The 26,856-nt window shown below is 40.4% G+C and overlaps 4 protein-coding genes across 7 annotated transcripts in view; 2 read left to right on the top strand and 2 right to left on the bottom strand.

Moving 5' to 3' along the window:
- The first annotated feature begins 46 nt into the window (after positions 1 to 46).
- Positions 47 to 7,502, top strand: LOC113145860 (glutamine-rich protein 1-like). Its single transcript, XM_026332984.2, has 12 exons — positions 47 to 271; positions 920 to 1,208; positions 1,298 to 1,390; positions 1,482 to 1,622; positions 1,729 to 2,499; positions 2,613 to 2,790; positions 2,881 to 3,035; positions 3,180 to 3,294; positions 4,427 to 4,535; positions 4,647 to 4,795; positions 4,899 to 4,989; positions 6,107 to 7,502. The coding sequence occupies exons 2-12, from the start codon at positions 954 to 956 to the stop codon at positions 6,291 to 6,293; spliced, it is 2,244 nt and encodes a 747-aa protein (XP_026188769.1). The 5' UTR covers positions 47 to 271; positions 920 to 953; the 3' UTR covers positions 6,294 to 7,502.
- On the bottom strand, positions 7,490 to 13,024 carry LOC113145861 (receptor-type tyrosine-protein phosphatase eta-like). 4 transcript variants are annotated; one of them, XM_026332985.2, is made up of 11 exons: positions 12,924 to 13,024; positions 12,322 to 12,422; positions 11,947 to 12,046; positions 11,763 to 11,853; positions 11,597 to 11,673; positions 11,380 to 11,514; positions 9,385 to 9,507; positions 9,091 to 9,248; positions 8,794 to 8,929; positions 8,302 to 8,372; positions 7,490 to 8,184 (listed from the first exon to the last, which is right to left on the bottom strand). In XM_026332985.2, exons 2-11 carry the CDS (start codon positions 12,324 to 12,326, stop codon positions 7,950 to 7,952), a joined length of 1,131 nt encoding a protein of 376 aa, XP_026188770.1. In that variant the 5' UTR covers positions 12,327 to 12,422; positions 12,924 to 13,024; the 3' UTR covers positions 7,490 to 7,949. The 4 variants fall into 4 exon arrangements, with proteins under 4 accessions (XP_026188770.1, XP_026188773.1, XP_026188771.1 ...); XM_026332988.2 differs by having other exon boundaries at positions 7,490 to 8,181; XM_026332986.2 differs by having other exon boundaries at positions 12,929 to 12,969.
- Positions 13,025 to 13,812: 788 nt separating this feature from the next.
- Positions 13,813 to 22,985, top strand: LOC113146238 (periphilin-1). Its single transcript, XM_026333607.1, has 7 exons — positions 13,813 to 14,107; positions 15,666 to 15,746; positions 15,863 to 15,966; positions 16,083 to 16,288; positions 18,913 to 18,971; positions 20,742 to 20,900; positions 21,659 to 22,985. The coding sequence occupies exons 1-7, from the start codon at positions 14,069 to 14,071 to the stop codon at positions 21,839 to 21,841; spliced, it is 831 nt and encodes a 276-aa protein (XP_026189392.1). The 5' UTR covers positions 13,813 to 14,068; the 3' UTR covers positions 21,842 to 22,985.
- A 1,499-nt stretch (positions 22,986 to 24,484) lies between these two features.
- Positions 24,485 to 26,856, bottom strand: part of LOC113145800 (prickle-like protein 2) — a 31,038-nt gene continuing 28,666 nt past the window's right edge. Inside the window, exons 7-9 of the mRNA XM_026332884.2 lie at positions 26,467 to 26,621; positions 25,520 to 26,321; positions 24,485 to 25,431 (exon numbers count right to left, since the gene is read on the bottom strand). Of these exons, the coding sequence (XP_026188669.1) occupies positions 24,485 to 25,431; positions 25,520 to 26,321; positions 26,467 to 26,621 (1,904 nt within the window). The remainder of the gene's footprint in view (positions 25,432 to 25,519; positions 26,322 to 26,466; positions 26,622 to 26,856) is intronic.

Here is a 26,856-nt window from a genome sequence, read left to right as displayed (position 1 = left end):
GAAAATATCGCGATACCACGTCTGAGTTCTAACTCGCATGCTCATTGGTCGGAGGGTACTGTTGTAAGATGGCGCCCAGTGAAATATGAGTGGCTTAGGAAAAAAGCTATAGGTAGTCATCTAACAAAAATAACGACAAACAAAGAATAAAATAGCCACAAGTGACTACAAGCAGCAACTCGCTTACCACCTCGTTGGAAGGGGAGTGCCGTTTCGAGGGCAGGGAAGCGCTTGTGGGCGGTTCGATCCTCGGCCCGGTTGAGGAAGAGAGGTAGCTAACGCGCCTGCTAACGTTAGCCACCTAGCTTAGGAGAAAAACATGATCTATGTACCGTTACGGGTATAACAGTTAACGCCACCTCCGCGTCCATAGTTTGTTCTTATTTAATGCATCATTTGCCACGTAGCGACTATAATGTAGTTCATAGACACGATAACATAATGTCTCAGTTATATCCACAACTGGCCGAATCTTATTTGCAAACAACACGCGGCTAGTTAGCCGTGTATCTGGCTAACCTAGCTCGTTGTGTAATCAACAGTTAGATTACTGTTACAGAAATATTGCAGCGTAGACACAGTTATAACTACTGCAGTGGAAAATCTGCGTGTTTTCATTATACAGCACTTTCTATCGCCACCGTGAATACTGCGTCGGATTTGGAAAGTGACCGCGCTTTTGTCCCTGCTCGTATACACTCAGCTGGAATTAACCCTTTCGTATTAGCATCGGTCTGTGTTGACGCTGGACACTAAGCTGTGGGTCGGTGTGCAAACACTCTGCTGTTGTCAGCGTTTCGTTTTTGACATCGTATGTGTATTATACTGTCTGTATCCCCGCTCTTCCAATGCGGGGTTAATATGGAATTTATGTGATCCTTACACTAAAATAATTCTATATAAACACACCTCTTGACAGGTTCCCCTTGCAGAACAGCACACTATCAGAAGCAATGAATAACTCTCTAGATGGAACAGGCTCCTATGAGGAGCTCGTGAGGCAGAAAGCTCGGAGTATCCCTCAACATCGCATGAAGGAGTTCCTAGAGTCCTTGGCCAGCAAGGGTCCAGATGCCCTGCAGGAGTTCAGCCAGCAAAGTACTGACGCTACAACCACCACCACGACTATGGTCTACCAGCAAGAAGCAAACTGTATCTACACAGACAGCACAGAGGTGGCAGGGTCGTTGTTGGAACTTGCTTGTCCGGTAAATTAGTAAATTCACTGTAACACAGTCTGTTAAAGAATTCTGTCCTCAAAATGGAGCTCTCTGACAGATGCTGTCTTCTGATGCAGGTTCAAGTGCAGGTCCAGCCACAGCAGCAGATACAGGAGTCCACGTCTCAGCAACAATCTGTACAACAGAATACGGAGCAACAGATCGTGCAGGTTTGTACCTTTATTACAGCTTTACATTGTCTTTATCGCGTAATATGGTGTATTCTTGGTCCACTAAATTTTAGCTTATGTCTGTTTTAAGGTGCAGATCCAGGGCCAGCAGCAAGGTCATATGCTGGGTCAGGTCCTCCAGGTGCCCTCTGGTTCCCATCAACAGCTACAAGGTGTGACAACTGCACAGCTGATTCAACCTGGGGAGCTCACTGAGGAGCAGCACCAACAGGTACACAGTACACTTGTGCATACACACAGAATATCATAGGAGGATTGCAGTTTTTTCTGCAACCAGATTTTGAGTTTAGTTATCAACTACCTGCCATGTATTTTAGCTGCAGGCCCAATTGGTGGCAGCTGTTACAGGAGGACAGCAGATCCAAATCCAGACAGTTGGTGCCCTCTCTCCCACCCAGCAGCAGGATAGTGCAGAGAGAAGAGTACTGGGAACTGCAGTTGCTACGTCCCAAGGAACAGGTGTCCTCCAGCCTGCCAAGAAACGTAAGGTGGACATGCCCATCACTGTGTCCTATGCCCTGCCTGGTCAGCAGGTAGCCACAGTCCTGGCTATCCCTCAGGGGCAAGGCCAGCAACAAAGTTACGTGTCCCTGCGACCAGATCTCCTTACTGTGGACAGCTCTCACCTGTACAGTGCTACAGGGACTATCACCAGTCCCACAGGGGAGACCTGGACCATCCCTGTGTATTCTGCTCCTGCAGGATCCGGAGGCCGTGAGCAGGTCACACACATTGCCATCCCCCAGGAAGCCTATGGAACAGTACAGGTTGCAAACACTACAACTATGACCACAATGCCAACACAAGTTACTGTTGAAAATGATAAGCTGAAAAATGCTGCAAGTCAAAGCCAGACTGCACAAGCTGTTTCCAGCATAACAAGCTCTGGAGGAATGGGGGGCCAGGAAGAAGTTGTGCACACACTGGCTGCAAACACTCTGTTCCCTGCCCAGCTGATGAATGGAAATATCCACATCCCAGTGGCAGTACAGGGCTACTCCAACGCTACACAGTCCCTTATCTGGGACCCACAGCAGCAGGTGTTACACACACAGGGGCTGTCGGGGCAGGATGCACAGCAGCTCCAGGTACTAACCTTGATTAGTTGGTCTCTTGTATTTTTTCCTGAAAATACAAACATGTAGAGATGTATTTCTTTATTGCATGAGGTAACAGTTTTGGTCTGTATGTGTGCGCGCAGGGTCAGACAGTGGTAGCAGAAGTAGATGGCCAAGGCCAACAGCAGGTGCAGGTGCAGGAGCTGCTGCTGCCTGCCACGCTGAAGCCAGAAGAGGGATTGGAGGTGTGGCGGCTTTGGGCTCAGCGGAAAAACGCAGAGTTGGATAAATCAGACAAAAATAAACTGGCCCCAATTGGACGTAAGCGCATACAGAGTTTACATATTGTTAAGGTAGTATTTTGTTGTTGATGCCTCTGTGTAACTCTGTGTGTGTGCGCACGTGTTTTAGGACGCCAGGCACTGCGTTTCCAAGAGGACTTAGTGTCCTGTGCAGTTGCTGAGCTCTGCATGGGGCTCTCTTTGATGACAACAGAGGCTCGGGGGTTAGATGGGGAGTCTTATGAGGCTGATGTTCTCTACTATGTGTTTTTGTGCATACAGAAGGTAAGTTCAACATGCACACAAACCCCCATGCTCTCGATTCAGCATCCATTCCGTCTTTCTTGTTATGCAGTTGTGATGCCAAAACACTGTCTGAACCTTTTTTTTTTTTTTTTTTTTTTTAATTGACCATTTTCTTTCCTGCAGTACCTGTTTGATAATGGACGTGTGGATGACGTTTTCTCAGATCAGTACTACACCCGGTTTGCTCAGAGTCTACACCAGATTCTGGAGCCTTGGCGACCATCCGTTCATCCACTAGGTGAGAACAAAGGTTGTTTTTCATACCTAATATAGACTTGTGATACATGTTACTCTAAAATACATTTCTGATATGGAGTCTGTTTCCTGTAGTTTCCAAGATAGTACATTTGCATAGTGCACACATCAAGTACATTAAAGTTATTCAAATCAATCAATGATTATCTCTGAAATACACTGAGAAAACTTTGCCTGCACTCAAGTTGTTCCTTAATGTTTCATTTTTTAAAACAAACTAAAAATGTTTATATATTGATTTTAAGACAGTTCTATTTAGTGCAGCTGTGGTTTGTGTTTTCATTTAACAAAATAATCAAGTAGACTAAAACATATGTGTTAAATAGCTCATTTCCACTTAGTGCAGCATTGTAATAGTAAAATCAGAGCATTCAGAATAAGTAATTTAATCACAGTCCTACTTCAAAGTGGTTGTAATATTCATAGTAGCAACAAATACAAATCAAAATCTGCTTAGCTCTGTTAATGCCGCCTTATGAAATGCTTGTGACATGGCAGGCATTACAGCTTTACAAAGTTTTCATTTTCTCACTTAAAATGTTTCCAGACTGCAGAAATTTTAGCTGTCCACTCCTATTATGACATCTGTGTGACAGCTGATGTGAAATAAAGCATGAGGCTTAGGTTTGTGCTCAGTAAAGTCCATTGATGAGGTAAAAATGCCTTGGTTGGGCTCAATACTGATCTTTGAAATCATTGCAATAATAGTTGATATATAAGTCCACCGTGTTAGAGATGTGACTTATCAAAATATGTGGCCTAATCTCCAGTATAGAGCCTATATAACACAAATTAAGTTGCTCCACATTAAGAAGATATTCTCTGCAATGTTTTCTTTTCTGTGCACCATTATTTTTTTTTATTTTTTTTTAAGCATTAACAGATTTCAAAGGTGTTATGTTTGTAATCAATCGTCATTTAAATGAGAGAGCTTTATTATTTCACTGCTTACAAACATTGACATGCTCTGCCACTAAAACTACATGGCTTGGTAGAATTTTGTGATGGCAGTTGTTATTAATTATACTGATTGCAAAAAACCATTGCAAAAAAACCCTTGTGATTAATAAATTGTGCATCAGAGGCCTAATGTTGGAAACCTTTCTCCTCTTCAGGTTATATTATCCCAAGTCATGTGACAGAGGAGATGCTGTGGGAATGTAAACAGCTCGGAGCTCATTCACCCTCAACACTGCTCACAACTTTAATGTTCTTCAACACAAAGTGAGTTACATCATGCTCTTGCTCTCCTATTGCTAAAACTGCCTCCATATTTCTACCAGTCCTCACATTGACTACATCAGTCATATCGTGTATTGCATCTTTTTAAACTAGGTATTTCCACCTGAAAACAGTGGATCAGCATCTCAAAGTGGCCTTTTCTAAGGTGCTTAGACACACAAGGAAGAGTCCTAACAACCCCAAAGACAAGAGCACCAGCATCCGATACTTAAAGTCAACTGAGAGGTTCATAGGACAGAAAGGTAAGAGGTGCATGTGGATCTGATTTGTGCTGTGATGTCTATGACCCAATACATTTACCATAACAAGCTATTTTTATTCTCTTTATATTTTTTCTTTGTTTAGTGACAGATGACATGTACTCAGAGCAGCTGGAGGACCCAGAGAACCCACTGCGATGCCCTATCAAACTCTATGATTTCTACCTCTTCAAATGGTAAGTATGAAATTATTTCAATGAAAAGGGAAATGCTTCTTTCTGCTGCTGTGTCATGTTTTTCACTCTGGCCAGGGATGTGTCGAGAGTGAGCATTTTCCTGTGGGGGTCCTGTTGCTAACTTGACATAAAACTATTATTGACATGGGAAATGGAGTACATGTTGCTAGGCAAATGACAAAACGGTGGACGCTATTTAACTACTCGTCCCTTTCTTTCTAAAATCCATAAATGTTTTTTAACGTTTTCTGCCATTTAAAAATATGCCAAAGAATGTTGACAATTAACTTCTTTGACCTTTGCTGTCTTTAAAAATGTCATCATCCAACTCAGCTGGTGAATTTTATGGATCTTTAATAAAAATTCTCCACACTTAGTACTTCTTTTAAAATATATTTTTTTGTTGTGTAACATTTTACACAACAGCCAAAATGTTGAGCTGTATGGACTTGGCAGCATGATGGAATATACACTCAGTGGCTACTTTATTAGGTCTACCGTTACAGTCCAATGCAGACTACAGCTGCTATATGTTGTCTTTATGCAGTTCGTAATGTTTCATTTCGATTAACGGTTTTGTGTAAATTCGCCTGACCTTCCTAATTCGCGTGTTGCCACAAAAAGTACAGTTGAATTAAATGTTAAATAACCTGCAAGTCTTGTCATGTTCAAAAGAAAGTAACACCTTGAGATGATGGGTTTAAAGTACACAATAGATCTACCACAGCCACTTTAAAGGCTCAGGCCTGCAAATATCTTGAAGCCTTCATCTTGTCCAATGTCTCAGACTGACCTATTTTTCTCATTTTCACAAGTGAAATTGCCACCTACACCAAAGCAAAAGTCTGCTAAATCGAGTGTCAGAGAAGGCACCATGTTGTAAAAAGTCTGATTTTAAAAAAATTCATGTACTGACAAAAAAAGCCGTCTGGTTCTCAACAAACAGGCTCTGAACAACATGCCAAAAAACATTTAAATTAATAGCATGTTTAAAAGAGGCTACAGGTGAGAAAAACTGAATAAAACTGAACATTGTGGTCAAGTCACATCTGGGAAATCAAGCACTCCTTAGTAAGTGTATCGTGAAAATGTCCTCACAGTCTTCTTTCTGTTTCAGTCCACAGAGTGCTAAAGGTCGCAACGACACCTTCTACCTGACTCCTGAGCCGGTGGTGGCTCCCAACAGCCCCATCTGGTACTCAACTCAACCAGTCCCAAAAGAACAGCTGGAACAGATGCTTGCCCGCATCCTCATTGTCCGTGAAATCCAGGAAGCCATTAACATGTCAGAGAGTGTGCACTAGTTTCCCTGGAGGAGAACAAAAACTGACTACAATCTTTCTTCACCCAGCCTTTGATTGCTCATTATCACTAGTCTTCTATTCTCCCACACCCTTTTATGGTCTTTAAGGGTGGCATGCATATGTTTATATCCATTATGTCTCAGCATATCTTACACACCTGGACTGTACATACACATAAAACCAATACAGGTCATTTTTCTTGGTGAGGCAACTCTCGGTATTTTTTCTTTCTGTTTTGGCCAAAGGATGTAGTGTCTAATCTTTTTTATTTTATTGGACCTGAACTCTAATTTAAAGTCTATTTTAATTGTTGGTTGTCCTTACCGGTAGTTTGGAAAAACTGTTAATTTTTCTTAACTTTTTTTTTTTATCTCTAATATACTTCATATATATTTTCCCTGGGGTTGGGCCTAGACTGTGCTGCTTCTCTTAGACACCCCTCTTTGTTACTCTACCTTCCCTTGTCTGCCTTGCTCACGGTTAAGTGTCACAGTGAATACCTCAGTGGTATTAGTACTTCTTTAAGTAGCCAAACAAAGGCTAAAAGCTCATTTTCAACTTGTGTGAAGTCTCCCTCTTTTTTCTTTTAAATTTCATTCTTGTCTGAGTTATGTTCATTCACGGACGCATTAAATTCTGGAGATCTCTTGCTTGCCAGGTGAATGCTGCCTGGGCTGTGGTGCCCCCTGTTGGATGAGCTCAGAGGCATTGAATCACATCATGGACTCAGCTCTGTTATGAACTTGAATGCAGTACAGTGTTACCATATGTCCTGCAGCTTCTAGCACTTGCCACATGGTGGAGATGTGGCAGAGGGATGGCTGAGGATCCTGACTGCTGCTGGGTCCTCCTTTCTCTTCTCAGTACATCACCAACCCCAAAACTCAGCTGAAGTGGGATCTGTTGTATCATACATGTTTATTACATGACTGATGAAAGACTCGTTGTGGCTTAGCCCTTAATATTCTATAATGTATAATACTCATAGCTCCTTCATGTACTGCAAAGGTTTCAGTCATCTAAGGAGAATGGCAGTGCCTGTGTGTTTTTGAAACATGACCTTTTTTGTACAGCCACTATACCATGTGTCGGCCTTTCTAGCAAGTCCAGTATCAATTCTGCACATGCATCCTTACGTAATGGTAGTCTGCATTGTGTGATATAAAACGATGCACAATGATTTTTCTAAATAAAAGTCTTCTCACAATATCACTTTATCATGAACTTACAAAACCAGTGTTCTGTTGAGGCATTTTGGATGCTGCACACAGTAGACATTTTGGGTTAACATTTTTGTTAAAACTAACCTGACCATTGTGCTTGTGTGCACCATTAGTATTTAATTGCGTGCATAGGTAGCAGCCTCTCATTTTCATGAATAACATGGTATGTAGTTCACAGTAGAGCAACAGGTTTGACCAGAATGGCAGGTGACTATCTTGATATATTTTTCCTGTAACAATATGAACTGCTGTATTTGTGGTTTTTACCTCCATTTAGCTTAATGTTTCTCAGTTTCTACCTCAGGGCCTGTTATGCAGCATACAAAGCATAATACTCCTTTCTCAGGTAGCATTAGGGCATCAGTGTTTGTTTTTGACTCAGTCTTTGTGTGTTTTTTGTGTGTTTGTATTATCAGCCCAATAGGATGTGTGTTCAGGAGGGGTGTGAGCCTGTATTAAATAGCGATGAGGAAGGCAATAACCTCCTCAGTAGGTTCACAGGGTATAAAATCTTCTGTATTGTATTCTGTGGTGGGTCTGGTGGAGGTTTCTCTCTGTGGCGGTGCTGTGTCCTCCTCCCTGATCGGTCTTCTCGTCTTGACACGCTGTGAGGTTGATCTTTAATACGGTGGTTAATGTTCGAACTTGCTCCTTGCATCTGTGTACTGCTGGGAAAGAGAAGACACCTAATTAAAATGTCCTTATACATTACTTTGACTAATAATATGCTGCCCATGCTGAAATTAAATTTCTGCTCACTGGCAGCTTTATTTCTGTATTCTCACCGTCCTGAGGTTCCTCCTGTTCCTCCACCAAGCCATTTTAGCAGACACCGGTGTATAAATATGTACTGCTCCTGAGCACACGCAAAAGAATGAGCAGTTAATGAGGACAGTTCATCTTGTATCTGGGATGAAACTGGAACTAAATGTTAAATATGTTTGTTTTAAATAGGCAGAGTTATGTAAAAATGCCTGAATTATCTTTCACAATGAAGTAAATAATTTACTATAATTTCATCACTACATTATTGAATGTAATGATCGAATAGTTAACAAGCTTTACCCTAACAATAGTAAGCTGCTGCTTCCTTATTATAATATAAATACTTGGATAGGTACCATTGTCCATAATGAGTGTTTACTTTTGCTACTTAAAGTAGGTTTTTACTGGTATAGTAACATTTTACAAAATTTTGAATGACGGTGTTACTGGTTATGGAGTTGTTGTATTTTTACTTTGTTTCTGCTACTATTGCAGGTCATTACAGGACTGACCAGAGTCTGGACCATCCACATTCGATGCAGGCGTAGGTCCTCCACAGCAGCCCTGACATCAGGCTGGATGCCCCTCGCACACAGCTGCATCAGCCACAGCAATGTCACAAATACCCCTGACCGCCCAATACCTGCACTGAAACACACAGAGTGACTTTAAACATTGTACTTTGTAGTGTTTGATGGGTAACCCTTTCAAACTCTTCAGGATTAATTCTGATACGAGCACGTTTTAATATGCGCCAGTAATGGGTTCAGTGAAGGCAAAAGTGATGGGCTTTAGGCCAGAGGTCATACCTGCAGTGCACCACTGTTGGTCCCAGACGAGGAATGATTTGCAAATGCTGCCGCACATGCTCAGTGAAGGCACATAGAGAGGATGTATTAGGGATACCCATGTCTTGCCAGGAAGGATAGTGGTAATGTGTGATTATCCTCTGTGTTGGGCAGTCTCTCTGAAACACAAACACTTTCCTTTAACCCACCCACAAATACTTCTTTGACTGATTACTGGTACGGTCAGTGAGCACAGAAGTCAACAGCAGCAGTTTAAATGAATTCAGGGGGGTGATAGATGTATTTTTCACTCACCTGTCTGAGGTTAATGGTGGTGATAAAATAATCTGGACCTTGTTTGCGGGCTACTGTTGTCACTTGGATTAGTCCATGATAAACTGTCCCTTGCTCCAGAGGCCAATACCTGTCACAGAGCACCTGCACACACAGAAATAAAGTCATTTTTAAAGCAGGAGGCTCCAACCTATTTTCTCTGACAGCTACTTTGAAAAAATGAAAGTGGCTGAAACGCTGATCTCAAAACCAAACCAGCTGAGTAAACATTTTGTTATTGCAGCCAGTTATTAAATATCATTATCCAGAACGCTTCTTAAATTATGATAGAATTCAAACAAAACAAAACAAGATTTTACTTTTGAGTTTTTTTGTTTTTTCTACGCCTCTCTTCCAAATCCTAATCTTATCTTTGCATAGTTCATATGTAATGTTGTCTATTTGGGCATTCAGATATTGTAGTTTGGACCTTTCATCAACATAATCAACAGCAGCAGCAGTAAAGGCTGTGACACATGCCTGAGAAGCATTGCATTTTTCAGATTTCTTCAGTGTCAGTAATTCAGTGACAAGTAAGTGGATAATAATGGATTTTGTGTGTAACTCAATACCAACATGTTTCCTATTTCTTGTAAAATGTAGTTTATATCTGTTCATATAAGTGAAGACTTTTGATATGTATATGATATGATATACTGTAACATACTCCAAAAAACACGTCACCTATGACATAACTGATGTAAATAAACTTGACAGCAGTGCAGCTCCTTTGATTGACAGGTGACTGCATAAATAGTGACATAGGACATCAGTTATTTAACTGGGTTGCAGTAAGAGCAAGATTTACTGATTGAAGGTTGTTTGGTATTTGTGCGATGTGCTCTTCATACCGTCTTCTCTGCACAGTTACTGAAAAACAGAAACGAGCCACTGATAACGCACAAGTGATGTCTGCTTTTAAAATCTGTTTGTTAAAGGAATAGTTTTACACTTTAGGAAATTTCCCTGTTCACGTTCTTATCTAGAGTTAGACGAGAAGATTGATAATACTGTCACATCCGTAGGGTATAAAGCTACACATCAGCTACAGTACTTAGGTTAACATAACACAAAAACTAGAAAAAAAAAGGGGAAACAAGATGGCTTTGCCCAAAACAATAAAGGTGGTATATCACCTCCTATGAAGCTCACTAGCATGTTATATTTTGCTTGTTTAATCTGTGCAAAAACCCATCCATCCATTTATTATCTACACCTGCTTATTCCTTAACCAGGGTCACAGGGACCTGCTGGAGCCTATCCCAGCTCTCTTTGGGTGAAAGGCAGGGGTCCACCCTGGACAGGTCACCAGTTGTGCAAAAACCAAATATTGTTTTAGAAGTTAATGTTTACTGTTGCTGTGCCTGATAGTTTCTCTGTTCTGTTGCCTTGGCAACCTGACATCTACGACAAGGTCTGGCAAAATAAGTCCTATAAAACCACCCCTTGTCAATTTAAGACTTCTGTTTCTTTACGGATAAAACAGGAATGCGAAACATATATCATTCAAAGCCATCCATGAACACTGCTCCCCTCCCTCTGGATTTGTGGCTCTATGAAAACATCACCTGACTTCCTCAGTATGCTCCCCATAGACTTAACTCCTATGGCTGCTTAATGGCTTTGTCACTTGAGCATAAACAGGTGTGGTTTTAGAGTAATTTACAAATAAGTAAAGTTCATGTCTTTCTTAGGATGACAGTTTGAATCCAGTTAGTTTGTCTTCCTGTTCCCAGTTGTCGTGCCAAACTAAGCTAACCACCTCCTGACTGTCATTTTTAAAATCAATATTTTGTCTAATTCTTGGCATGAAAGCATATAAGTGTATTTTACCAAATATAGAAGTATTCCACTAAAATGAGAAATTATTTATTTGAAAATGTAATGATAAAATTAACAGAAGGGCTTGAGGTGAATAGAAATTAGCATGTAAAGACACACACCATCATAGGCACAGACTTAATTTGTCTTTCTTACTATGTCCTTGTATTTCAGAGCTGTCACCATGACGATTATCCTGACGTTTTGCTCCCACACCATCCTCCAGAAGTCTGCCATGGTGCTCTGCAAAGGACCCTGGGTGCAGATGAAGTCTCTTTCTGACCCTCCACCCTTAATTCAGACACACAGTCGTTAACAAGTGCAGACATATAAAAGTGACTAAATGAATGTGAAGAAGTGAATGAGCTCTTACAGGCACAAAATTTGCGTTGACGTAGTCACTCTGTAAATGGGAGTTTTGAACAGATAGCCTCACCCGACAGTGATCATCTACCACCAGAACACAGAGGGGACAAACGTCTCATACACTGATCAAAATACATACCATAAATTGGACTAAATATAAGTTTTGCACTTACATGGTAAAATGGAAGGATATCTGTTCTTTTCTCTGTTGGTCTCAGAGTCCCCTGCCCTGGTGGGGAGGTACTTGCCAACTTCATTCAACTCCTTCACAGAGCCAAAGACACATGACAGTCACCTCTAGGGTCACCCATCTTAAATCTAATTCAGATTAGTTTCACTAGTATACATACTCTTTACCTCAAACTCTTCTTTAAAGCCTCTGTTCTTATTGGCAGCAAGTGACTGGCATTTAATTTGAAATTCCTGTAGAATTTGTGTTCTTGAGAAAGTTTGCACCCTGTAAAACATGATTGTATTACGCTGAGAAAAGACAACTTTAGGAACCATTTAATCATAATATGTCGATTGTTAACAGATTATTTTTTAGCTAACAACAGAACTGATTTAAAAAATGTACAACACTGGATGATTTTATTCCTGTTAACAAAATAAAAGACCAAAACCAACAATAAATTGAGCCAAATAACTATACTAAACACCAAATGCATTTTTATTAATGTTTGAGTTGCTCAAACCCAGTACCCTGCTGAGTCAGAATATTATCATCCTTACCTCATGTCTTTTCTTGCAGTTGATCTCTTAGTTTAAATTCAAATTTCAGCTAGAACCATTTCAGTGTTATGAAGAATGGATGTATGGATCGTTTGTTGATCCTGTAAAAAAGATACCAAATCTTGTCTCATATACTTGTAGATTAAATCATCAGTGAAGTGATCAAGCAAATTTAAAACTGTAAAGCCAAGAACATCTATGTCTACATCTTACTTTGCTCTCCCCTTAGTAGGTAAAAATTAATTTTACAAACTCAGCAGACATATGTGAAAGACACTGCTGAGGAGAACAGTTGTCACACACCTGTAATGAGGTTAGGTGCTTGCGTCAGGGTGTAACCCTGAGGCAGTTGGTTCAGCAGTTTTACTGTATCAAACATAATCATAAAGCATACCTTCTAATTTTTGTATGTCTTTCGTCACATTATAGCAGAACGACATCTTCAACAGCTAAAGCTCAACTTTTACACACAACAATTAGTGACACTGACAGGACAAGAAAGAAAACCTGATCCATCTAGTTCTCAACCCCAAACACAAAGAGCAAAAAGGACAAAACCGAGAGCCAGCAGCTTCAGCACTATATTTCTGTTTCAGGTTTACCTTTCCAAACGAGCATCCGATGAATGATTTTAGAGGACTACACTGCTCCAAGTCATTTTAAAGTGGTCTGGTTTTGTACCTGTGTGTCTGCCTCTCTCTCCAATCAGGAAGTAATGTAATGGGTGGAGTCAGTGGGTGGTATCCCAGTATATAATGGCCTCAGCTGTCCTATGTACTCACCGTGTTGTTTTGTACTGTAAGAAAACAAACTGTCTTTACTTCTAGGAAATGATTCTCACCTTCTAAATAAATACTTTTGTTTTGTTTTGATATTCAGGTTATACCTGAAAGCTAAGGTCATGCGGGTCATGATTTCATAACTTATTTCCTGTAAGAGTTAAAGTAACCAGTGTAAAGTAATCAGAACTGTGTATTTGTAAACACATGTAAACAAAACTCTGTTGACATAAAAAAACTTGTTGCCAGATGCAAATGTGTTTAAATGGGACAAGAGTACATGTATAATACTTTAGTTAATTACCTTATATCCACCATCTTATATGTGCATGGCACAATAAATAACATAGAGTCACTATGGACATGTGAAAACAAGCTATTTGTTATATAAGTTTAAGGATTTGAAGTTTCCTGAGGATGTCCCTGAAGAAACCACATAGCAAAAATAACCTATTGATTATTTTTATTTGGCTACAATTGAATTCACAAGAGACTGTGTTATGGCTGTTTTTAGAAATATGAATCTCCTTTGTGTTATATTGTCCAGGATTACATTACTACTCAGACAAAGTTCAAATCATACTGTACTTTCCTTATGTATTCACTCCTGAGGTGTAAGCAGGTGTGCCCGCAGATATGCTGGACTGCGCCTGCGCGCTTTCAGGAGAAAAGCCAGTAATTTTTTTTTTTTTTTTCGTTTTTGTGAAATGTTTGTGCCACTGGGTGGCCGAAGGAAAAGGAAGTCAAATATGTTACGTTATTTTCCTGCGCATTAGACAGAAAAAGCCCAGAAAGCAGTAGCTTGTTTGTCGACTGTGTGAGACGACACATAAATGATAAGTTTCACTTTCTTTCTGTACAGACCAGAATTATTTTAGGCGTCGTAAGCGTTTCCTGGTTTTAATTTTTTGGACTCAACAGAGAAACAAAGTCCAAATAAACAGCGTTTATTTATTTAAGTGGCAGAAATGGAGGTTGCGCGGCCGCAGGACACGCAGCAGAACAAGGTAAAACAAAAACACTTTCTGGGACAGGAGAGTTGAAAACTGACAGCTGCTTTATGTGCTCACACAGTGGGTCTGCTACCTGCCGTCATCAGCAGTGGACTAAACACAGCTCCATTAGGAAACATTTTACCACACACATTGTGCAGAAATGAACTGATAGGTCGGTGCTGTAAAATTGACCTTTAAATGCATGTTTATTTTCAGGAAACTCAGTTATTCATTTATATTACATTTTATTTTACTACAGTTTCACTCTGCATAATGAAAAGTGTGTGGTTGGCTATTTTTAGAAGTATGTAGCACTCTTTCTCTCTGTTGTTATCTACTAAGTGTGTGGTGTAGGAGTGCATTACTCTCCTGATACTCAGAGTTTACACTCATATGTACAGGCTGTTATTTCTTGCATTTCCAGTTATTGGTCGAACACTGGGCCTTTATGTAAGGCTCCAATTGCAGTGTAAACTCTATCTGCATAAACAGTGCTTCAGCATTATGTCCTATCTAAGGCTAACAGCAATTATTATTATTATTGTATTATTATTATTATTGTGAGTGATATGGTGATGCAGTGGTTATTACAGTTGCCTCATAGCAAGGTTCCAGGTTTGAATCCAGTTCAACCCTGGGCCATTTCTGTGTGGAGCTTGCATGTTCTCGTCATGTCTCTGTAGGTCTTCTCCAGGTACAGTTTTCTCCCATAGTCCAGCAGGGGTTGTAGCCAAAAGTGTTGCCTGTCCTGTTGTGTGTGACATCGTATTGTGATTTTAATACAATGACATGAATTTATATAGATGCCAAAAACCACCATGACCACAGATAGCATGGTACGGACCTCAAATCATTGACAGAGACCAGACAGCCCACAGGCCCGGACCAGACAGGCCACATTGCTGCCACACAGGCCAGTGGACCGTGGCACTGACAGCGACCCTAGAATTGGTCTCTGTAATGGTCCGTGCCACTGACAGGACAGACCACACTTTTGGCTACAATGCCCTCTCCCACAGTCCAAAAACATGCAGGTTGGGCTTTGGCTAATTGGTGACTCTAAATTGTCTATAGGTGTGAAAGTGAGTGTTTGTCTCCATGTGATAGACTGGTGATCCACCTCTTGCCCAGTGTCAACTGGGATTGGCTCCAGCCCCTGCATGGCCCTGGATGTTCCAGGATAAGCAGTAGATAATGGATGGATAATGGTTATTGATTAATCTATCCATTATGTGCCCATATGACTACTCAGTTTTTCAGTTGATTTGCGAAATACTAGGAAATGGTAAAAAAATGCAGAATTTTCCATAGCCTAAGGTGACATCTATTCATCATTACATCATTTATTAGCAGGAGATGAACAAAGAAACACAGTGATTCCTCACATTTGAGAAACAGCAACTATAATGTGAAAGTTTGGCATTCATGTTTGAAAATTAACTTTATTATCAAGCAGAAAGCATTTTCTAAATTAATCAACTGTTTCCACTCTAACAATTTGATGTAGTACATGTAGTGTAAAAAACAACAACAAATTAACCGTGATTAAGGCGGAGCTTTCTTTTTCCAGAGCTCCACATTGCGACACAGGGAACACAGTGAGGACTCTGTCGACAAGAGACCAAACGACAGCTCTGCGTGTCCCACTGAGGTAGATCCTGTTCTCAGATGTTGCACCTCCACATGACCTTTTCAGACTGCGCAGTTGTTCTACTCTTTTTGTAAAGTTCCACATTGTTCTAAATTGGTTTTCCCCTGTCAATTCAGGATGGGAAGAGGCCGATCAGAAGAGTGCGAAGTCCCTCCAGACCGAGGGCATGGCTGTCCAGTTCTTACAAACCAAAATTTGGAGGGAAAATGTATCGGCCTCGGTGAGACTGAGACACAGTGTTTTCCCTTTCTATGTAACAGCTACTTTTTACTGAGTTACCCATTGACGGTAACAATGAGGCTGATTGAAAGCTTTTATCTCCTGTTGATGATGCAGTTTTTCAAGGGATGAGCCTTCAGAATACAAACCTGGGCTGGTCAGCTACAGGTACTACGGCTTCACCCCCGGGACTAACTTATACCGGAGAGATCACCAGCCCAAACTCCACCACATTGTGCTGAGGGAGAGAGAGCGAGAGAAGGAGGAGCGTTATGAGCAGAAAGAGAGCGCTGATGGAAGTTCATCCCCAAAACAAAACAACTGTAAGTTTATGTGTGTAGCAGAAGTGTATGACAACAATAACATCCAACACACACACACACTCACACTCTATCTCATTTACGGAGACATCTCAAGCTTCAAGCCGATGTGCACTACATGGGCGTGGCAGTTGTTTTTGGGTCTGTGGCAGTTTTTATGGTTCTGTCTCTGCTCCTTAGTTCCAAGAAAACACAATCAATCAGCCGACAGTAACAGTTTAGATAACTGTGTGCTTCCAATTTTGTGGCAGTGTTTTGAAAGAGGAAGAACCTTTCCTGTTTCCTGGGGGATTGAAAGAGTATATCGTACCAGCTGATACTTGGGCACATTAAGTGCAGAAAGTAGTTAGAGTTATTTTTAGTTACCTTTTTTGGATTTAGGTAAAATATTTTAATTAACTCACAATGTAATGGACACTAGTGCAGCATTTTACATATATATCTTTCTTTATAAATGTTGGATACATTTTCTTTTTTAAATCAGTTCTTCGCAGATGAACTCAACAATAAATGAAAAATAAAGAGAGTGCCATCAGAAGTGCCTTTAATGATAATGAGTATACCCAAGTTCAATCAGCACAGTTGCACAGAGAAAACTGAACTGTCCTGTACTTACAATAACATTTTACAGGTTAGAGGAGTGTGGGAAACTCTAGGGAAGTAACAACAGATAAGGTGTAATTTGGTATAAGATCATAAAGACATCAATGCATCTCTGTGCATTGTCTAAGAAATACTGCCAGGGTCAAAGGTTATCCTAGGACTAAAGGTCATCAAGGTTTCAGATGTGCCATAAACTTTAGGAGAACATAAATCACTGCAAACAAACTTTATTTTTCCATCAATAGCAGAATCTATTTTTTTATTTGTTTAATTTTGTACAAACCCCAATTTTGAATTTATACATCATTAAATGCAGTTGTGGACACAGGTATTGTTGGTTGCAGGAGACACTATTGGTACTGTCGCTACATAAAACATGTACTGCTAGGCAAATCAAAAGTAATTTTAAGATGTTCAAAAATTGTAAGACTGTCTTCATCAGAAATATCAAAAAGATGTTTTGATCCTGTCATTGTTTACCGGTTTAAAATCTTTTAAAACCTCCAGAGCAACTTTAACACTGCCTTTTATCAAGGTGATGTAGCAACGGCCAGAGCATAAAGGAAATATAATACATTTCATGGACAAAGATTTGCTGTGACTTCTTTGTATAAAAATGCTATAAAGAGAACAAACACAAATATTTTGGGTGATAACTTCCTCTGTGCAGGCTTTCATGCAGGCTGTGTGAGGCACAGACATACAGAAACAGATTAGAAATGTAACAGTAACAATGACAAACATGAGTTGGGCTCAATAGAGCTTGGTCCAAATATGGTTTCAGGAGTATGAACCCATTAAGGCTGCATATACACTGCCTATATTTACACTAATGCTCTTGTGGTTGAATGGTAGAAATTTTCTGCAGCCATGTTTAACAATCAAATAAGGGTGTGATGTTTGGTTCGTCTGTGCGTGGCAAAGAGCTTATTTTGTTCCTGACAAAAACCTAAGATAATGATTATTTTATTGGGTCCACCTCCTGTGTATATATAACAACAATGTATTTACAGTGTGCTCTACAAGCTTTATATATGTATCTGTTATATGTATTTTCTTGCACCTTCTTAGAAAAACGGGGGGTGGCAGTATAAGCAAGCAGAGTCATTTGCATACACCTTTTCATGAGAACTTTGGATTTGCTCAATGTGGTATATGATTGGATATGGTATCAATGAATCAGCATTACATAATGCTGACCACTAAGAAGTGTTTCCTGGACTCAATAAATGGATTTTGTCACCAATAAACTGAGAGCAGTAAAGCTATTGTCTACCTCAGTTTGTCTCATGTTAACTGTAATTTAGTTGTTCATAGGTAAATTCATTATATAGTTGATAATTAGCTCATCTGCAAGTAAGACAAATAAGGATGTAAACAAAAGAGGTTGAAAATCAGTTTAGATTTAGTTTCACTGACTTTCACACTAATTATGAAGTCTGTTTCAGTTTTTTGTTGATCTGCTGATATGAGGTGGTATGTTATGCTGTTTGTAATGATGGAGCCTTTGGTTGTGTGTGTTTTCATCTTCTTTTTTCACTCAAGCACTGTATCTCTGCACACACTGCAGCATTGTGGAGGTGTGTGTTTGTGTATGTGTGAGTGAGGAACAGGTTTTTTGTGCCTGAGTGATGGTGCGATGATGGTGACTCATCGCTGATTTGTGTGTATATGAGCGTGAGAGAGAGGGAGACCAGCCAGCAGTATATAATGAGCCATAACAAAGCAATGCTAAGCTTTACATATGAGTATTGCAGTCCAACAAGGCAGGGCAGATTTCCCAAATATTAGCAGATTCTGCTTGAGGTTGTGTAGTTTAAAACATATCTTACATGGACACTGAAGAGAAAATAATTTGGAGGCTTTAAACAATAATGTTGATCCAAAGATGCTCCTATAAATTCTTTAGGTAGCTAAAGCCATGGTAAACAGAAAAAGACACTTCTGACATGTATCAGTCATTTTGTTTTGGACAGTACAGATAAATTCTGTTGTATTCACCTTGTGCTTTGTCTGTTTTCCAGCTACCAGAACCTTCTTACCCAAGTCCACTTCCAGCAGAGACAAGGACATGCAGTTCACTGTAAGTCCACAAGCAGAAAACTCACTCAGCTTTTAAGTTTTATCAAACATGGAGAAATGTAGTGCATCTATTCCTTAAAATGATGTAATGCTGGTTTTTCATCTAAAATATCAACATGGTAGAGCAGCAGTCCAATTGCGCTTGTGAAATTATTTATAAAAAGCTTTTTGACAGTTTTATGCTGATAGAAAAATTAAGACATGAAATGCCAGTTTTTTTTTTGTTTTTTTTAAGTGTGAATTAGAGCTGTAATCAAAGTCTAAGCCATATAAAATAAATCAGCAGGTGTCTTGAAATGGATCCATTATTTAAGTAATTTGGTAATGATCAAGTAAATTGAATTTGGAGAGTTTTGGACTGTTATTCAGACAAGCAAGATATTCAGAGGGTTTCTGATGTGTTGTAGACAAATTAACAGCAAAAATGATTTGCAGATGAATCGATAATGACAGTAATCATGTGTTGCAGCCAAAGTGTTTTGTAAATGTAGTGAGAGATTTGCTTTTTTGTCATGTGCAACATACAGCTTGATATGACATGGTACAATTATTAACACCATTTATCAGTTATGTTTGGTGGTATTGGTACTGGTATTAGTGGTTCACAGTTCTAATAAATTATATAAAAACTTGATCAGTTTTTTCAGTTGATCAACTAAGTGATGATTGTATTAATTGTCATAGTAATGTTTGTATATCCATGTAGAAAGCAGAGCTACAATGCAGTGCAGGTGCTGCAGACAAGGCTGAAACTAAATGATTGCATAAATTTCTTGGCTAACCAAAACAGAGCGTGGAGAAGAGCAGCACACGATGAATCACTGCTGGCCACTGCCGTGATGAAGTCCAAGTGAAGGCAGGAAGAGGAATCAAAGAATGGCTGTTTTTTCACAGTCAGTTTTCTAATCAGCTTTGTGCTGATGAATGTAACTAGAGCTGCCTAAAGGCACAGATCTGTGATTAACAGTTCTTTTATTGCAAGTACTAGTACTACACGATCTTTTGTTTCCCTTTGGTAATGTTTGTTAACACAACAGGAAAACTGATATTTCATCAGTTGAAAAAATATATCTGTACAGTCAAAAATGATTGTTTAATGTGTTTCCACTCATCAAGTATGGCCATACTAGAGTTTATATACCTCACCCTTTTGAAAATAAATGTAGATACTTGGATATTAGTAGCAAGTGGGTTGCCAGGTTATGAAATGTCTTTTCAGGTGGTCTGTGTTCTTCTCTAGTGCATGTTTTAGCTAGCTATCAAATTCTTCTTGGCATCAGGAATTATGAAGTAATATAAACATAGGGTACCACTTTATTAAAGACTTACTGACATTCATAAGTTTGATAGTAGTGTCGGTAAACCTACAATGACTGAATTTTCTTGTCATCTGAGGGCAGAGGGAATATGCTGTGGGATGTTTTGTTTTGTGACATATTAATAAAATTGTAATCAATAACAAATAATCTGTAACCCAGTAGTAATAAGTCAGTTGTAGCTATTTATAAAACATTTGTAAATGATTTCTTATTGGGAAGAGGAATCGGTTTTACTTTTACTACTTAACACCCCAATACATGTCTTTTGTTGTACATTTTTTGCCACTGAATATATACACACATCACTTGCCTCTGTTACAAGTTGACATGTGGAACTTCACTTTAGTCATCTTTTGTCATTAGCAGCTCATTCATCATCAATGTTTGCACCCATGTTGCTGGCCACCTGTCTGAACACTACAGTCCAACTCTTGCCTTGTTTTCTTCTGCAGGTTTGTCAGAACGACAGGAACCAAAGCAGGGAGAGAGATCACAGGGGGACCAAAAGCAAAGAAAGGGAACGCAGCAGAGACAGGGAGCTCCCTTCAACTGTCAGCCAAACGGTGGCACGAGACAGAGCCATCCAGCAGAAGAGGAGAGAGATAGATGAGGTAGAGGAGTGTAATTACACACACAGACACACACAGACACACACACACATACACCTAGGGAGATCGAGGATAAGGATAAGTTGGGATTAAAGAGAGTGACACAGGAAAAACCTCAAAGTGCTAGGAGACATGAGACAAGAAAAATAAAGATTTGTTTTCTGTATTAGTTTTGAAATGCAGAGCCTAAGGCAACTTTAGTGTTATTACTGTCTTGTCTTTGCCAAGCCTGACAAAGAAAGTGATATTCATAAGTTGTCACGATTGACAGTGTTATTCTTTTGTGTTTCTAATTGAGCAAATACTTAAAGTGAAGCTGTTCTGGCTCACCTGCATCTCAAGAGGCTGCAACACGTGATTTAATGCCGTCTTCAATGTGACAAACATCACAGGAGCCTCTGCACATCGACAGTGTGCTTGTGTGAGCGATAATGTGTGTATATGTGTGTGTGTTTCCACCCACTTGACAGAAAAGATGGCCTCTTGCTTTTCATATCTCCATGGTTGCAGGATTATAGAGGCACTGCAAGAAAAAAAAAAACAGTCTGGCAACAGGTATCAGGTAGCAAAAATGTCCACAAAACTCAGCATATAGGCAGATAGACAGATACAGTACTTGTGAGTGGACTGCATGTAAGTGTTTCTGCACATTGTTAATCCATCCAGTGGTAATTGGATTTCTCAGACAACTCATTTGTTGTGCTCTCTTTTCTTTCATTCTCTTCTGTTTGTCTGTTGCATTTGCCCTGTGTGTCTTACAGGTGTACTACAAAGAATGTGAAATGTTTGGCCTTGTGGCAAAGATGCTCATAGAAAAGGATCCATCCCTGGAAGGGCCCATCCAGTCCTCACTGCAGGAGAACCTCAGGGACATTGGCAAGCGCTGTGTGGAAGCCATGGAGAAATTTATAGAGGAGTATGACTCAATGAAGGTAACACACTAATTACATAGAGTCATCCATGTTTTACTTGCACAGATCCTTTTGGTAAAATTGTTCAGAGGTCTATTTCAGGTGATTGAATGCTGCTGCAGGATTTTCTGTAATAAATGTATACATTTTTGTCTGCTGGAGAAAGTCTCTTACTGTACATGACCTTATGCTGGAAATGTCCCCCTATGTACATGACCTCATGGTCATTACTGATGAAAAATGAAAACTGAAACTCTGATTGTGATTTGAACACTTAATACTGCTTCTGATTTTGAGAATGTGATGATTAAAAAGATACACTGGTTGTTTTGCTTGAAGTCAAAAGCGTATTTTGGCATCTGCTAGCATGTTTCATTTATTATGACTTCCTTTTCAATAACGACATTTTGTTTACATTATATTATATGTATGTCACATGTATAAAAATAGTTTACTAATTATTCATTGCTACATTGGTAAGACAAAAACAAGTCATAGCAGGAAATACTTTGTGTAGAAAGGCCAAAGACATTCCTGATGTTATTCAAGAACACATCAGAATGGTTTATTTTTCAACTGTAAAAGGGTTTGCACTGTACATACCCTGGTCACAGTCTGTATATGAGCACTGCACTGACTTTATACTTTATATATCATTTTCCTCATCATGAGGAGTCCTGACCAGCCTGTGAAAACAGTTGTATAACTATTTGTGTGGCTTTAAAGAAGTCTGAAAAAATAACCCAGATGATGTCATAGTGCTGTGATCAGTGCTGTCTTGAAGGTGTAGAGAGAAAAATAGGTGTTTTTCTTAGACATGGAGCATCTAATAAAAAGATGTTACCCAGTTGCATTACAGGAATTGTTTGACCTAGTGTTTTTGTAGGTTGACATAGATTACAAACCAAAAGTTGTAATAATGCTTGAAATGTTTTGTCTCGCATCCTTATGAAAGTAACACACTGAATAACTGGAGTAAACCTAATGAATAAATATGAGCTATTCTTCTAAGAATAAATGTGCTTATTTTAAGAAACAAATTTCAGATGTTAATAGGTTGTTTTCTTATTGAATCATCAGTAGGTTGTAGTTTAGTCAGTTGCTACATTTTCAGGGAGGGAATGTCTGTGTCCCAGTTCTATATGATATATTGTTCAATAAATTTTCCATGACCGAATATGTGTATGTAACTAATGAAATTCCCTTTGGCTTTAGTTTGTGTATTTTGTGTTCTGTGCTCTTTTGCATGTGTGATCATCTTCTCCATTTCCCTTGTGCTCTGCAGACATTTGGGTATTTCATATAGAAAAAGTAATAGTGAAATTGCTGGTGCACTGGTTTCAGTGTCCTGGTTTTGTTCTCTCTGACCTGCTTTACTGGGACACATGATGGATCTGATTCCTCGTTAGTAAAATTTTCTTGCTGTGACAAATCAAACTATCTACTGTGAACTGCAGGTTGACCAATTGGACATCAGAACAACAGTGTGCTCGATTCACCTTAAAGAGACAATTTCCTGGTTATTCTTTGAAGTACACTTTATTATTGGTATGAGACAACAACAACAAATCAACATGCAAGTCTCCCTATCTCTACATCATGTTATACAAATAATGATTCTTTAGTTACAAAATATATAAATATTTAAGACCATATTTACATAACATTTACATTACTACATCCATTACTTTATCAAGTTTATTACTATATATACATTTAACAGGTATTATTTTTTAATATTGGTATAATTATTTGCCTTATTATTACTGTTGTTAGCATTATTATTATTATTATTATTATTAATAATCATATATAGGTAACTTTCAAAAAAACAAAGCATGTTGCAGAAGAGAAAACAGGACCATACCTGACGTTACTGTGCCTGAATGGTCAAGGAGCAGAGGCTGTCCAGCACTCTGTCCCTGGTAAAGCATGGAGATCTGGCTATGTAGAGCACAAGTTTCAACAGACTATTTGTACAAGGTGATAACAGGGCTAGCGAGCCAACACTATATTCCAGCAGCATTTGGATTCCACTGAGGTAAACAATAACATAGCTTGGAATCTAGCACGTAGCTTTCACTATCCCAACACAATTTCTGATTTGTCCACGGAGAATAAGTTTAACAGCCCAGGGCTTGGATTACTGAGCTGTGACACGAACAGTCAGATCACTGCAGTTTGAACAGCATTACTTCCCTTTTCAAACTGCAAAGGAATTGTTCAGTCTCTCTGTAACATGAATACACGCACAGACACGCACATACATCATGTTATTTACCTTGACCACAGTATATTTAGTAGTCAAATTTATCAGTGCTTCCTGGTACCATCAGCAGAGTTGATTTCCATCACTGTAAACATTTCTGTTGTGTAAGCCAGCTGAGCTTCCTCTCATGATTAGATCATTCTGTGTAGGTGTGCACAAACACTACCCAGTGTAGAGTTGTGTAAGCTCACAAGAACAAAAAATAGGCCTATTTCTCTCTTTTAACCCAACATACACACACACACACAAACTGAATACACGCAAGCACACTCTTCACTCTCACACTCACCTCTCACCTTAACAGTCCCTCTGTTCCTCCTCTATGTTGCTTAAACCATATCCTTACCTCTCTCTCTCTCTCTCTCATTTTTTTCCTGCTCATCCCTCACCATCTCTTTCCTCTATATCTAGGAAATTATGCAGTTTTTGCTCTTTCTCCTCTGGCGAGTAAGCAGCTGGCCATGAATCGGTCCATGAAGAGGTCCATGATGGCCTCCCATCCCAGAGGGGCTGTACCGATGGCGCAGCTCCTCATTGTTGATATAGCACAGCTGTACAGGCCGAGGGATTGGTTCACCCAGGAAATAACCCTCATCTCCCTCTGACTCTGAGGACGAGGAGCAGCTGGAGCACCAGGGGTCCGCTGACTCCATGTACCCATCGCCCCAGCATGGCCCACCCAGCCCCACCTGTTGCCACCCAGCATTCTGCAGGGTCAGATCAGAAGTGGTGCGGGGGCAGGGCCGGTGTGACTGCTGTCTGCACCCGCCTGGCTCCAGACCAAACAATTCCCGAGCAGCATGACCGGAAGGGAAGCGATCATAATCCTCTTGAACACGGCGGTAGGGCAGCTCCACCATTTGAGTCGGCCGGTCTGCCACCAGGTGTAGGGCGTTGTCAGAACGAGAACGGCGAGAGCGTTTGTGGTGGCGACCACTGCGGTGATGACCATTACCATGGTTCCCATGGTGTTTGCGGCGTCTTGGTTGTGGTTGCTGTTGCTGGGACATGGGTTCCTGCCCACTTATGCGTCGGCGTGGCATTCGATCGCTCATGGGAGCCATCCGCAAGTTTCCACTGCTACCCATCACCCCAACACGACCTTTGCCATCAAAGCCTAGGGGCTGTGGGCCATCCCAGTACTGCAGTGGGTAGCCAACTCTCAGTGGAGCGTACATGTTGTTGTAGGGGCGAGAGGAGGCCAGCGATTCTGTACTGTGGAACTGGACTGATGAGCTGAGGGTGCCCATGTTACTCTTTTCAGACACATTCACACCTGAGTCCTTACTCAGGTCAGGCATAGAGAACCTAGACAGATGCTCCTGACGCTTACTGACACCATCCAGAGAGTTACCTGTTGAAACCATAAATCATGTGTCAAATTTCATATAATTTGCTATTATGTCATATTGTATCATGCTGTATCATTTATGTCACTATACCTGTAGCATTGGACATAGTGAGAGAGTCCATGGATCCACGAGGGGTCTGTTCTAGAGGAGTGAGGGGCTCATTGAAGCTCATGGCATTGATGGGGTTTCTCCTGGTCAGTGGGGGTCTGCCATCTCTTTGGAATCCATGTAAGCTGATACTTCTCTTGTCAGAGAAGCCTTGGTTCTGGCTAGACATCTCATTGAAGCTCATCTGGGTGCGTAGCTTGTTGGGCCTAAACTCATCCTGACTGTGGTGGATCCAGTTTTCATTAAAAGAGTGACCCCTCAGAGCAGCCATAGGGGTCCTCTTAGCATTGCCTTGTTCCTTCCCCCAGGAATCAGGCCTCTTTCCTGGGTTGGCAGAATTCTGGCCTGGGGCATGAGCGCTTGCATTGGGATTGTAGCCCTGCCTGGGGTTACACTGACCCATCAGATGCATAGGTGCAGGGGTAGGAGAGGGTTCCCGCTGGGGGCCCTCATAGGTACCAGGGACATAGGGCTCATCCCTGCTCATCCACACTTGGTTAAGGCTCGGTGCACGACTTGGTGTGCGGCTAGGTGTGCGATTTGGTGTCCTGCTTGGAGTCTGGCTAGATGAGAGACTTAAACGGTCCATCTGCACAGACAGAGGATCAATTTCAGCAGACAGACGATCAGGCAAGGGTGGAGGAGCTGACTGACGGGCCTCAGCACTCCGCCGCTCCTGCTCAGCATTCCTGCGCTCCTTTTTCCCAATCTTAGTGCTGTGGCGTGATTCACGGGAACGTGCGCTTTGGAAAGCAGAGTCTGAGGAGTCAGATTCATCTGGATCCTGATTGATTCAAACAAAACAGATTGGTACAACTATTTAACTGACAGTCTGTAAAAATAATGAATAATCATCTAAGACATGCATCCTTTTAAAAATAAAACAATTGCATTTAATGTTTTTGTAGGCATATTTGTGCTCCTCTTACCTGTCCAGCACTGCAGGACCGTGAGCAGAATATCTGCCCTTGCTTTGGCAGGAAGGGGCGGCCCAGCAGAGAACGCTTGCAACGGGCACAGCAAAAACATTCCTCAGTTGCATGCCAATGCTGCCCATCATACGTCATCTGGCCTTGGTCAATGCCTTTGGCAAAATGAGGGAAACCAATTTTGGCATCCATTAAAAAATAAGCTTGTTAGTAAATGCACTAAGGTTCTGGCTTTAACTGCATAAAAATGGTAATGTGGTAGCTACCTCTAATACTAGTGTTGAAATGTTTTTTTAGAAAGTCTGCACTGCTAATGAACTCAGCCCACAGCCTGATGTTAGCCATTAGCCACAAGTTCATTTTAGTCATATATGAGTGCTGAAATGGAGC

The sequence above is a fragment of the Mastacembelus armatus genome, chromosome 7 (assembly GCF_900324485.2).
Source record: "Mastacembelus armatus chromosome 7, fMasArm1.2, whole genome shotgun sequence".
Taxonomy (NCBI): Eukaryota; Metazoa; Chordata; class Actinopteri; order Synbranchiformes; family Mastacembelidae; genus Mastacembelus; species Mastacembelus armatus.
Note: the sequence above shows the minus strand (reverse complement) of the source record. Positions and strands in the feature narration are given on the sequence as shown.

Bases quoted from the DNA above. Each gene is read 5' to 3' on its own strand.
- LOC113146238 (XM_026333607.1), top strand. From the start codon at position 14,069: ATGGAGGTTGCGCGGCCGCAGGACACGCAGCAGAACAAG. The intron at 14,108-15,665 runs GTAAAACAAAAA...TTCTTTTTCCAG, and splicing joins AGGACACGCAGCAGAACAAG to AGCTCCACATTGCGACACAG. The intron at 16,289-18,912 runs GTAAGTTTATGT...TCTGTTTTCCAG, and splicing joins ATCCCCAAAACAAAACAACT to CTACCAGAACCTTCTTACCC.
- LOC113145860 (XM_026332984.2), top strand. From the start codon at position 954: ATGAATAACTCTCTAGATGGAACAGGCTCCTATGAGGAGCTCGTGAGG. The intron at 1,623-1,728 runs GTACACAGTACA...CATGTATTTTAG, and splicing joins CTGAGGAGCAGCACCAACAG to CTGCAGGCCCAATTGGTGGC. The intron at 3,295-4,426 runs GTGAGAACAAAG...TCTCCTCTTCAG, and splicing joins ACCATCCGTTCATCCACTAG to GTTATATTATCCCAAGTCAT.
- LOC113145861 (XM_026332985.2), bottom strand. The intron at 11,854-11,946 runs GTAAAGAGTATG...GGCTCTGTGAAG, and splicing joins GCTTTAAAGAAGAGTTTGAG to GAGTTGAATGAAGTTGGCAA. The intron at 11,674-11,762 runs GTAAGTGCAAAA...TTCTGGTGGTAG, and splicing joins ATATCCTTCCATTTTACCAT to ATGATCACTGTCGGGTGAGG.